This window comes from Pygocentrus nattereri, chromosome 19 (assembly GCF_015220715.1).
Source record: "Pygocentrus nattereri isolate fPygNat1 chromosome 19, fPygNat1.pri, whole genome shotgun sequence".
Classification (NCBI taxonomy): domain Eukaryota; kingdom Metazoa; phylum Chordata; class Actinopteri; order Characiformes; family Serrasalmidae; genus Pygocentrus; species Pygocentrus nattereri.
The window spans coordinates 4210190-4223794 of record NC_051229.1 but is presented as its reverse complement, the minus strand read 5'-3'; the positions used below and the strand labels follow the sequence as shown (position 1 = coordinate 4223794).

The window sequence follows — 13605 nt, the reverse complement described above, 5'->3', positions numbered from 1 at the left end:
CAAACTGTGCAGCAGCAGATGAGCTGTCGTCTCTGACTTTACATCTACAGGTTGGACCAACCAGGTAGGAGTGTCTAATAGAGTGGACAGGGAGTGGACACAGTGTTTAAAAACTCCAGCAGCACTGCTGTGTCTGATCCACTCGTACCACCACAACCACGTCGGTGTTACTACAGTGCTGAGAATGATCCACCTGCTCTGTGAGGGTCCATGGGGGTCCTGACCACTGAAGAACAGGGTAACAGAGTATCAGAGAAACAGATGGACTACAGTCTGTAACTGTAGAACTACAAAGTAAGTAAAACTTTATTTATGTAGCACTTTTCCAGAGTGACTCACAAAGTGCTTTACAAACTACTTACAAATAAAATACAATAGAAGACAATTCAGATCATTATGATCATATACTCAAATAAGTAATACACACAATTAAATACTCAAATGCACACGGCTTATAAAGCACATTGATCAAAAGCTGTTAAAAGCGAGAGAATAAAAATAAGTCTTTAAACGTTTTTTAAAAACCTCGATTGATTCAGAGAGTCTGACATCAGTAGGAAGATTATTCCACGATTTTGGAGCATAAACTGCAAAAACCCGGCCCCCCTTTGATTTTACGTTAGTACGAGGAACAGTTAGTAACCCCTGATTAGAAGACCTTAAAGTTCTCGCGCTATGAAGAGCACGTGAGAGCTCAGTGACGGAGGCTGGAGCCTCGTTATGAACAGCCTGATAAGTGAGCATTAAAATTTAAAATCAATTCTACAGCATCCAGTGTAGAGAAGCCAGTACTGCTATATGTTCCCTGCGCTTTGTCCTAGTGAGAAGACGAGCAGCTGCATTTTGAACAAGCTGTAGATGAGCCACCTCCCTCTGACTCAGACGAGTAAATGAGGCAATGCAGTGGTCCAAACGGGTGGAGACAAAAGCATGAATGATTCTTTCAATGTCAGAAAAGGGCCGAAACTCCTAACTTTACTAATATTTCTAAGTTGAAAAAAGCAGGATTGAAGAAGCTCCTTGATGTGTGAGGAGAAACTGAGGTGGGAGTCAAAAGTCACACCGAGATTTCTCACAAAGGGCTTTGCCTTTAAGCCAACACGATCAATAGCTGTCAGTAAGTGGTGCTGATGAAATGGACCATGAGCGTAGAAGCAAGGAGGTGTTCCTAATAAAGTGCTCAGTGACTCTGCGCTTTGCCCCTGATAAACATGTTCTGAGGCACATTTTGTGGAGTGAAGCAAATTCCTAGCCGTCCAGTGCGTGATCTATTACATCACTGGCAGCCTATGAAAAACACACCACCGCAGATTAATGCCAGCCATTTCCAACGGCATGTACCATTCCCAAATTTGGAGAGTCTAGAAATACAGACAAAAGGCCACAAATCGTGTGGTGCTTCCAACAGTTTAACCCCTTTAAACCTAAGATTATTAATCGTGTATTAATCCTAAGCTTACTATCCAAAACGACTATAAATGATTCTATAACTGCGGACCACCCTAAACTCCAAGAGTCTGTATGTTGGTCCATTCTTTCTCAGTCTCACCGGTATAGAAAAATGAACAGTTAGTTTCATAATAGATACTGAACGATTCATAGTAGAGACTGGGTATTATATAGTACTTTAATATCTGATCACTCAAACTGCAGTTTAAAGGGTTAAATGAATGCATGAGGTCTGTAATCATGTTAAGGAGCGTGCATCCCCCTACAGACCCTTAGAGTTTAACACATGAATGTAATTTTTTAAAATAAATAATCACTGAATTGCAAAATGAGTGTCTTGTTGTGGTTAAATGCAAAATCTTTATGTGGTACAAATATCCCCTGTTATTTATTACAGTGCTACACTGTATTATTACATATAATTCCGAACTTTCAGGATCCATGTGAACACTAATGAGCCATATCTGGGTCCACACCTCACTCCCACACTCTCGTTAAGACTTATAACAGGTTTGTAATATTAATATTAGTTCATATATTCATTTTGGGGTTCACTATTCAGTAAGCGCTATGGATTGTTCAGTATCTACTATGAATTATTCAGCATCCACTATGAATATTTAGGATCTACTAATAACTATGCATTCTGTATCTAATATGAATGAATCTCCTGTGAAACGGCTGTGCAAGTTTTGTAGTGATGAGAATGAGGAACCGGAGTGCGGAGCCACTAACAAGCCCTTCGAGATGAAGGAGTTAATTTAATTTTGTAATTAAGTCTAATAATTTAATGTAGTAATGTATTTCATGTGATCTGTGAGTGAGTGAAGCTCTCTGTCTCAAAGCTTCCATCATTGCTCCGACTGAGCACTCGGAGGGTTATAATACATCACATGAGCGGCCGTCACTCACCAACACTGTCGGCCGCCTGTTTTACACCCTTCTGCGTCCGCTGCTCTGCCGCCGCGGCTGTGGGAGTGATGGTGCTGTGTGGTCATGTGCTTCAGCTGAGTAAATTCCAACAGGCCCCATAAGCCTGCAGGGGTATTCATTAACACTAAGAGCCAAAATAGCTTTCTCACAGATGCCTACACTCCTACACTGAAATAAAGATAATATAAACAACAAAACAGTAGGTGCTGAATAATTCATCATATATACTGAATAATTCATAGCTGATGCTGAATCATTCATAGGTAATAATGAATACTTCATAGTAGATAACGAATAATTCATAGCTGATGCTGAATAATTCATAGTAAATAACAAATAATTCATAGCTGATGCTGAATAATTCATAGGTAATAATGAATACTTCATAGTAGATAACAAATAATTCATAGCTGATGCTGAATAATTCATAGCTGATGCTGAATCATTCATAGGTAATAATGAATACTTCATAGTAGATAACAAATAATTCATAGCTGATGCTGAATAATTCATAGTAAATAACAAATAATTCATAGCTGATGCTGAATAATTCATAGGTAATAATGAATACTTCATAGTAGATAACGAATAATTCATAGCTGAGGCTGAATAATTCAGTCAATAATGAATAATTCATAGTAGATAAATAATTCATAGCTGATGCTGAATAATTCATAGGTAATAATGAATACTTCATAGTAGATAACGAATAATTCATAGCTGATGCTGAATAATTCAGTCAATAATGAATAATTCATAGTAGATAAATAATTCATAGCTGATGCTGAATAATTCATAGTAGATAATAAATAATTCATAGCTGATGCTGAATAATTCATAGCTGATGCTGAATAATTCATAGTAGATAAATAATTCATAGCTGATGCTGAATAATTCATAGTAGATAATAAATAATTCATAGTAGATAATAAATAATTCATAGCTGATGCTGAATAATGTATAAGAAATATTGAATAATTCACAGCAGATGATGAATCATTCATAGCAGTTACTGAATAATTTATTGTTAATAATTTACAGAAGTTAATGATTTACTTGAAATCTACATGAAACAAATAATGACAATTAGTTATTGAGTAATTCATGCATTCAAAATTCAAAACAAGTTCCATGACACAGCCAATCAGAACCCAGTTTTCAGCAACTTGTAACCTGTAACCAATTGCATGAATCTACCATTGTTAATAAATTAGTAATAACTCACTGTTCAGAAACAAATCTTGACAGTAACTGATCTGTACCAAACACTGACTGACATCCTGAGTTGTGCCTCCAGTGAAAGTCGTTATGGAGAGCAGTGTTACTATAGCGAGACTACGACAGGTGATGAAAGAGGTAGCAGGCCTAAATGTAAAACTGCCGCATATTTCATCCTTAAACTGCTCATTTTCCTTCAGACAGAGATTAACCTTCACTGACCTCCTGAACAGCTGGTTTTACAGTGTGGAAATGCCAGTATGGAAAGATTCAGAAAACTTTAACTCTCCTCCATTTCCCCCAAGAACCTTTCACTTATTGCTTGTAATTTACTTCTTGCCTTTAAATATACTATATTGCCAAAAGTATTCGGTCACCCATCCAAATCACAGAACTCAGGAGTTCCAGTCACTTCCATGGCCACAGGTGTATAAAGCCGAGCCCCTAGGCCTCCAGACTGCTTCTACAGACATTAGTGAAAGAATGGGTCGCTCTCAGGAGCTCAGTGAACTCCAGCGTGGTACCGTGATCGGACGCCACCTGTGCAGCAAGTCCAGTCGTGAAATTTCCTCACTACTAAATATTCCACAGTCAACTGTCAGTGGGATTATAACAAAGTGGAAGCGATTGGGAACGACAGCAACTCAGCCACGAAGTGGTCGGCCACGTAAAATGACAGAGCGGGCTCAGCGGATGCTGAGGGGCATAGTGTGCAGAGGTCACCGTCTTTCTGCAGAGTCAATCTCTACAGACCTCCAAACTTCACGTGGCCTTCAGATCAGCTCAAGAACAGCGTAGAGAGCTTCATGGAATGGGTTTCCATGGCCGAGCAGCTGCATCCAAGCCTTACATCACCAAGCGCAATGCAAAGCGTGGAATGCAGTGGAGTAAAGCGCCGCCACTGGACTCTAGAGCAGTGGAGACGTGTTCTCTGGAGTGACCAATCACGCTTCTCCATCTGGAAATCTGATGGATGAGTCTGGGTTTGGTGGTTGCCAGAACGGTACTCATCTGACTGCATTGTGCCACGTGTACAGTTTGGTGGAGGGGGGATCATGGTGTGGGGGTGTTTTTCAGGAGTTGGGCTCGGCCCCTTAGTTCCAGTGAAAGGAACTCTTAAAGCTTCAGCACCAAGAGATTTTGGACAATTTCATGCTCCCAACTTTGTGGGAACAGTTTGGGGACGGCCCCTTCCTGTTCCAACATGACGGAGCACCAGTGCTCAAAGCAGGTCCATAAAGAAGTGGATGAGCCAGTTTGGTGTGAAAGAACTTGACTGGCCTGCACAGAGTCCTGACCTCAACCCCATAGAACACCTTTGGGATGAATTAGAGTGGAGACTGTGAGCCAGACCTTCTCGTTCAACATCAGTGTCTGACCTCACAAATGTGCTTCTGGAAGAACGGTCAGAAATTCCCATAAACACGTTTGTAACCCTTGTGGAAATCCTTCCCAGAAGAGTTCATATTAAACCCTATGGATTAAGAATGGGATGTCACTCAAGTTCATATGTGTGTGAAGGCAGACGAGCGAATACTTCTGGAAATATAGTGTAGTTCTTTAGCAGAAAACAACTTCTTAATAAATATCTGTCTAGTAGTTAATTATTTCTAGAAAGCGTCATTCCTTTTTCAGTGTAAATATGAGTCAGTTTATGTCCTTATCTGCTGTTAGCATTACTGTATTGGACTTTCATTTCCGCAAACGGAGCTGGACTTTGGCTCCTTATTTGAATGCTGATGTTAAATTTGGATAATAAGTTAATAATAAATCTTATTGTTTTGGCACAGTTCTTTTATATCATAATATTGACACATGAATCTTACGAATCTCATGACTTCCTTTTCTAATTTTTACATTTGCACTTTTCTGTGAAAATTTTATGGCAAATGCACTCATAGAAATGGTCTGAAATAAATAATAACAAGAACAAATTCATATTGATGTGAATCAACACTGACAATGTTTTTTGCTTATCCTATAAAAGGCATTATTTTAGAGATTGTGGGTAGGTCAACGGTGAATTAAACAGGCTAATTTTGGTACTGTACCTTTAAGACTGATAGATGTAAATGAGCTCAGTTCTGATTGGCTGTACTCCACTGTGACTGTTCAGAAAGCAGTCCAGCCTGAAACACTCCTTATAACTTCAGTGTGAGTGGGCGGAGCTAAACTGCAGTAGAAGAATAGGTGGATTTAACATTGAATTAAAGCAAGTTAACAAACTACATACAATTCCTTAGTTTCAATGAACCAATTGATTATTTGATCTTCCATGATATGGGTCATTTACAGCCCCGTGGCCCCATCTGACCAGCACATGATCACCACCATGCTTGGGTTGCTTGTGTTCCCCAGGCTAAAGCAGCCTGAAGAGTGAACAGAAACTAGTGATGCAAACCAAAAATGGCTCAGTACCAAGAAGCTCAGAAGCAAAAATGTTCTGAGAAGTTTGTCATTTGAGTGCCTGATATAAGGACTAAAGCTGGACGACAAGGCAAAAGTAACAATATGTAACATGAGTGGCATGAAAAATTACACCGACTGTTTTGTTAGTCATCAGATTCATCTTTGGCGTATCTGTACTATCAAACTCATACTGGTAGGAATGCATATTGAGCTTAATATTCCAATTTGTGTTTTATTGTGGTTTATTTATTAATAAAATTGTAATTGAAGTGTAATATCAAAAGTCCATTTGAGCAGTCATTTTGAATGGTCTAAGTGGATGAGCTGACAAAACTGGGTGGACCATTGACAAAAGTGGTTGCACCAATGACAAAAGTAGGTGGACCAATGACAAAAGTGGGTAGATCAATAACAAAAATGGTTGAACCAATGACAAAAGTAGGTGGGCCAATGATAAAAGTGGGTAGATTAATGACAAAAATGGTTGAACCAATGACAAAAGTAGGTGGGCCAATGATAAAAGTGGGTAGATCAATGACAAAAATGGTTGAACCAATGACAAAAGTAGGTGGGCCAATGATCAAAGTGGGTAGATCAATGACAAAAATGGTTGAACCAATGACAAAAGTAGGTGGGCCAATGATAAAAGTGGGTAGATCAATGACAAAAATGGTTGAACCAATGACAAAAGTAGGTGGGCCAATGATCAAAGTGGGTAGATCAATGACAAAAATGGTTGAACCAATGACAAAAGTAGGTGGGCCAATGATAAAAGTAGGTAGACAAATGACAAAAATGGTTGAACCAATGACAAAAGTAGGTGGGCCAATGACAAAAGTGGGTAGATCAATGATAAAAGTGGGTAGAGCAATGATAAAAATAGGTGGTCCAATGACAAAAGTAGGTGGACCAATGACAAAAGTGGGTGGACCAATGACAAAAGTGGGTAGATCAATGACAAAAGTGGGTAGATCAATGACAAAAGTGGGTAGACCAATGATAAAAATAGGTGGTCCAATGACAAAAGTAGGTGGACCAATGATAAAATTGGGTAGATCAATGACAAAAGTGGTCGGAGCAGTGATGATAAAAGTGGTTGGACAAATGATAAAAAAGTGGGTAGATCAATGATAAAAATGGTTGGACCAATGACAAAAGTAGGTGGGACATTGACAAATGTAGATGTGCCAATGAAAAAGTGGGTGGGCTCCATCGTGTTGCTACTCTCTATTTGTTATAAACCAATGTATTACCATTGTAATCACTTCAGCACTGTTTAAATCTCACTGCAGTTTGTTATGGTTAGTCACAGGATCTGAAAAGGAGATCAATTCTTCTAATGAAGTTTCTACTCATCTAGTAGGACAATAACAGTCATATTACCCAACCCTAACTGAGGCTGGAACCATCATATCTTTTAACCGTTAACCTTTTCACAATTTACATATCTATAGCATCTGGAGTTGGTCAGAAACAGTATGTCCAGAGGCATGTAGAGCACAGAGCAAAATGTGGCGGGTTCTTCACCCACATAAAGAAAATATTTCAGAGGGAATTACTTATTTTCTGGTTTGCTGAAGAAAATTCCCACTCCTAACGTTCTCAAGAACACAAAGAGAGGCATACATCTCATCTGGGAGTCCTCAGGACGGGGCTTGTGGTAATATTTGACCCATTTTGCTTTTGCTTTCCGTTCTTGGCGGTACTGGGCCGTAGGAAAACCACATCCCCGCAGTGACCCACTTCCCAGTACAGTGCCATAGCTGCAGCTGAAGAAAGCACCCAGTAAGCAATTAAAAATGAGATAAAATCTGAATCATTAAAACTCATCTGCACTATTGGAACAGGTCTGAGTCATTCAAGGATGTCTGACCAGGCTACTAATTGAGGTGCAGTGAAAAGTGGGCAAACCCCTTTACATTTTTTGATGAGATGATTGATGATTTTTCATTCATCACAGCTTACAGGCTGGTACAGACCTGGCAGGAGGTTCAGAAAAAAGGCCAACAAAGCCGTTCAGTCCTAGCCACGGCCTTTCTGTCAGCAGATGTTGATATGATCCACGATGAAAGGGGCTCCAGGTGAAGTGGGAGGGTGAGGAACGCAAGGTCTAGCCGCTGGCCTTGCTCTGCAGCTGCCAGGCGTTAAATTACCTGCGAAACGCTGACATTTGCTAAAAATAATGAGCAAAATCAAACAGTTTTCAATAACAATAATGCACGTTTGAGGCTTTTTCAATCAAACAGTTGAGCCCCTTGGTTACTCTATACTCCAAGTGGGAAACTCAAGGCCTGTGCGACAGATCAGGCCCATGACACAATCCTACCAATCCAACCCTTCGCAATTCCACACCAGTCATATCACCTGAATGCATTTCAGCTGCAGTTCAGCCACTATAAACACTTAACCTTAAACCAGCAGCTCGGAAATTGAGCCCAAGTCTTAACAAACTTGCAGCAAAGACAGGATGGCAGGCCAATCAAATGGGTAGGTTTAACAGACCGAGCACCTGGGGGGACTTTAAATTTGGAATATTTCAAGTGTTTGTCTAATATTTTAAGGTCTGAATGAACAGTGGTCAGTTCAGGGTACAGTACAACATTCATTCAAATTTTGGCCCACAGATTTGAGGAGATTTTTAAATACGGTCCTTCTACAGGTCAAGTTTGGCAGCCCGGCTCTAAGGACTAGCAGAGAAAGTCTGAGCGGGTTGCTGCTCTCTAGACAGGCAAGGAGAAGACGGCTTAACAATTAACTCACAACAGCAGCCAAGGAACTAAGTCAGCAGAGAGTCTGAGAGACACGTTTAGGAACAATAGCAGATTCAACCATTTACCCAAGTCCAAACACTGGCCCAGATTCATCAGACGTCTCACAGTAAGACTGATCTGGCGTCAGCCCAGCTTTTATAGAGCACTGAATAGAACAGCACGAACTGATAATAACTGTTTTTTGATTAGTGTTCTTACGTTGGAGTGCCTGATAAATATGGGCACGCTGACAGTCTTGTCAAGGAAAATGATCTTGAGTCTAGTTATATCTCGATATATCCAATATTTCTCCTGTTGAGACTGTTGTAGGCTTATTTAAAGATTGGCTTATTTTCACACATTTACTTTTAAGTAACTTTATCAAGTAAAATATTCTCACTATGTTGGCAGATAAATTTGCTTGTTTTAACGTAATAAAATGACTTAAAACAGGTACAAAATGTCTAGAAATGAGTTAAATATTCTTATTATAATATCTTATTAATTAGGGCACAACCATCTCAAAATGGGAAAGAGACATGCTGACCAGATTTAAGATCACTTATTTTTTGCAGGGTGTGGGATGGAGTGATCTTCTGGAGAGAGAGATGTAAAACTTTCTCCAGCCACAATCCTGACATATAAAACATCAGAGCAGCAGGAGTTGAAGCCAATGTCCTCTCAACAGGCTGTAATACGAACCAGTCTGATGTCATCATGCACAAAAAACTTAACTCGGTTGTCAGAAGGAAACCTCGTATCTCCAAACCGGTAGCTTCACAGGAGAAGGAAAAAACCTACTTCACTTTTGACGCAGGTCAATGGAACCAGACGTCTTTCCAAGTCATTTATGACAGATGACGACATCAACTGAAAAATGATGAAAATGGAGATGCAAGGTTTTCTTCCCACAGCAGCAATAATAGAGTCATGACACAACTTCGTTCTGGAAATTTGTGAGTCTAACGCCAAAACCGTGAGAGCTGGCAACCCTGAATTAACAAGCGATTGGTATCTGTTGCTAGGCAACAGGGCGAAGAGCAGCCCAGCGCAGCCTTGGAAAATCTCAGCAGTGTGAATCCTTAGGAAAGGAACACATCACAGTGTGCCTCGCTGTCCACCTTCCGAAAAACTCAGTGTTAATCTCCCTAAGGCCTTCAGTCCAGCTCCTGAAGTCCTAACCAATGGGAGAGCTTGCTTGGCTGTATCTGTCTAGATAGCAGAGGTGCGGACTCGAGTCATGGGATTTGGACTCAAGTTCGACTTGATTCACGAATTTGATGACTTTAGAAAATCGACAAAGACTTGGGACTCAACTTTGACTTCAACACCCGTGACTCATACTTTGACTCGGACTTGAACATCTTGACTTGGAAATTTCGAGACTCAAAGTGTCAGAAATGTGGAGAGTCAGACTGCAGACGGGACTCTACACAGCCGCCTCCTTTTTTATGTGAATTAATTCACTTCGTGCCGTAAACGGAATAAACAGCATTATTTTATTTCAGAAGACAAGCGAAGCATTTAGAGCTCAGGTTCACGTCTATTAAGCTGGAAACACACAAACTCTTACTGGAGAAACTCACCAGGTGAACGGACCAATTTCCTCATGGTAACAAAGAAGCACGGCTCTCTATTTGACCCATTTTAGCAGCTTCTGCAGGTAAAATAAGCGCGACATTCACCACGAGGCTGAAATCGACTTTATTCGCCAGCTTCATGTTAGAATTTGCTGTTCCACCTTAAACAGTGCAGCATTCAGGCGCCGGAACGTACCTGCTGTACCATTTAAGGTGGAACGGAGAATTCAAATAAGAACCTGTTGGCAAAACCAGGCAAAGCCAGCTTCAAACACTCACCATCATTTTGCTGCCTTTTCTGCAAACCTTGTTCAGCTCAGTTGTTTCGGTTTCTGTCGTCTAAATTCAATTCAAACCAGTGATTGTTTTTTCTTGGCTGAGCTGGTTTTAGTGCTGAGCTAGTCATTAGTTTAATCCTGCATCCTCAATATTGCCAAAAATCATCAAACATTTCTTCAAATATATTTTTTTTCTTTTTTTTTTAAATTAAGTAGCATTATTTTTATTCTTTTCATGTACAGTTGCACTACTCTGTGTATTCAGTACACCTCTCATGGTTTTCTCTGTACCATGGATGCTGTATTTTATTTGAAAGGGTAAAAATAATAATAATAGTAATAAAAACTGAATGCGCAGCCATTCGCTGCTAACATGCTGCCACTAAAAGGCTACAGTACTGTTACCTTCACTCAGTGTTGTGGCCCTAAATTAGCTGAAGAATGCAGACTGAACTGTTTAGGACTCGAAGATTAGGACTGTTGACTTGGGACTTGCCTTGACTGACTCTGTACTTGACTCGAGACTCAACTATCTTGAGGACTTGAGTGTGAAGACTTGAGACTTTGTGACTTGTTTCCATCTCTGTCAGATCAAACGGGAAAGAAATTCCAGTCCCACTTAATATAAAGTGTCTCTAATAACTGTGTAGTTACATATGAATAACACGCGCATTGACACGGTAACTACTGATGTTTTAGTCAATGTTAGACGGACTACAGAAGTACAGCCTATGTAATTACATGTGTATCAGTTTTGCCTCATGTAATTACACAAGTTTATCTTCTACAGAGGAACTTTCCTGTAGTTTAGTGTTAAAGTTACACTCTAAAATACGCGGACAGTGTAGTTGTTATGTAGTTACTATGTAATAAAGGAGTGGTAATATAGACGCTTTGGGTTTAACGCAACACATTTAATTAATGTTATTGAAGTTACATGTTAATATAAGGGGGCGTCTGCTGTTCTGTTACAGTAGAGACTGGTTTAAAGCACTAGCAACATAAATGCGAGCTGAATGTCAGGAGAGCTTGGTGATAGACACAGTATAAGTAACATCTTAATGTAAGTTATTACATAGTTATTACATACTTCCTTTTACATTTACGGCATTTGGCTGACACACTTATCCAGAGCGACTTACAATTTGATTATTTTTACACAGGTAGGTGAAGGTGGTGTTAGGAGTCTTGCCCAAGGACTCTTATTGGTGTAGTGTGGGGTGTTTACTGCTAAAAAACTAAAAAAAACTGCTATTCCAGTCTGATTACAAACGTAATTACATTTGTTATTACTCGTGTAATTACATGACAGACAATAGGCTGTTACAACTATTAAGATACACTTACGGTTTTCATATGAGGCAAAACCGAAGTTGATACACATGTATAACTGTATAAGCTGTGTTACTGTAATCCGTCTGCAGCAGTGACTAAACCTTTAATAGTTACATTGTTGTTGCATATGTTGTTCACATGTAACTACACAGTTATTAGAGACCTTATAAAATGGGACCGAAATTCCTGACTGAATTCCTGAGTTGCTTTCAACCAAAATGTATGACTACAGGACTTACAGTTCAAACACAATAAATGTTAATTCAGTTTAATAAAAATGAGCTAAAAATTAGACATGATCCCAGAAATCATTAGGCCTCTTCTGAGTGCCCTGAGGGTTCCCACTGTTATGTCTTGATATGGTCCATCCCTATACTTGACCACTGATACACTGACCACTTTCCTAGAGGCTGCTGCGCTGGAGCGGAGAACATGAAGCGTGTAACCGGAGCTCGGGCCGCTGGAGCTGCCAAAGCTGGTAGAGCGTGGGGTCAGGTGGACTCAGCCCAGGACAAAGCTCCAGTGTGGCCAGCTTAAGTAGGACATGGTGAGAGTGAGAGCTATGTGAACACACGCACACACCGCTGACCCAGGTCACCTTCGCCAAGAACGAGTCCTTCGTTACAACCAAAACAGGCAGAGACGTTTTATTACCAAGAGAGCCAAACGATTTACAGGACGAGACCAGATCTTTACAATATCTCTGCATTAGTCTTTGACTGAGATGTAAACAGAGAGATTCTGAGTGGGTTTGGTGTGAAATGGTTCAGACGTCTTTACAGTGGTGGTGATGGGAACCAGGCGTCGCCATGACTACAACACAGATATAGACGTTTTATTTACCATCCAGAACCACCAGAGAACCTACATGAGTCATCTGAGTATATGGAATATTGATGAGGTGGTTGGTTAGTGTAGTGGGTAACACCTCTGCCTTCTACGCTGTAGACTGGGGTTCAATCCCAGGGCAAGCACCCTACACTACACCAATAAGAGTCCTTGGGCAAGACTCCCAACACCACCTTGGCCTACCTGTGCAAAATGATCAAATTGTAAGTCGCTCTAGATAAGAGCGTCAGCCAAATGCCAGAAATGTAAATGATGATGGAAAATCAGTTTTCTTTGACCCTGGTGTGTAAAACTCCGCCATGAATGAGCTTTTTAAAAATGTGTTTTAGGCCAAAATCTTGTCAAAACTATTGAACGTCTCAGTCATCTGGCAGTGTATTTATAACCATTTCACAGAATACCTTCCTGTGGGGGAGTCTCAACCACACCTTGTGGTGAGCAGAACATGTTTTTTCCTGTGTATCTTATGTACTCTGAATTAGGAGGTCAAAGCCAAGGCATGAGCTGCATGTCAGCTAACACTGCTGTGCACTGAACTGATACATTGACCTCTTCACCCCAAACCAGCAACCACCAAAACTTTGTCTAGTGCACTGTAAAAAAAAAAATGCACATTGACATTTACGGCAAATGACATCTTAGGAAGTGAAAACATCTTAAAAGTAGTCAATATATCTTATTGAGATTGATGTTGGCATTTTATAAGATTCTTTAGCCTTTTTCTAGACTTTTTGTACTTGATTTAAGTCATTTTATCTAGTAAAAGTGTCTTATTCCATTGGTAGATCATTTTACTTAGTTTGA

General features: G+C 40.0%; 1 protein-coding gene across 2 annotated transcripts in view; it reads right to left on the bottom strand.

Moving 5' to 3' along the window:
• kdm4ab (lysine (K)-specific demethylase 4A, genome duplicate b) overlaps positions 1-13605 on the bottom strand; it is a 129863-nt gene that overhangs the window by 64524 nt on the left and 51734 nt on the right. Inside the window, exon 22 of one of the 2 annotated variants that reach the window (XM_037530927.1) lies at positions 402-2485. The exons of the other annotated variant lie outside the window; for it this stretch is intronic. Coding sequence (XP_037386824.1) covers positions 2358-2485 — 128 coding nt within the window. The 3' untranslated portion in view covers positions 402-2357. Of the gene's footprint in view, positions 1-401; positions 2486-13605 lie in introns of those variants that run through there. 2 annotated transcript variants of the gene reach the window in all.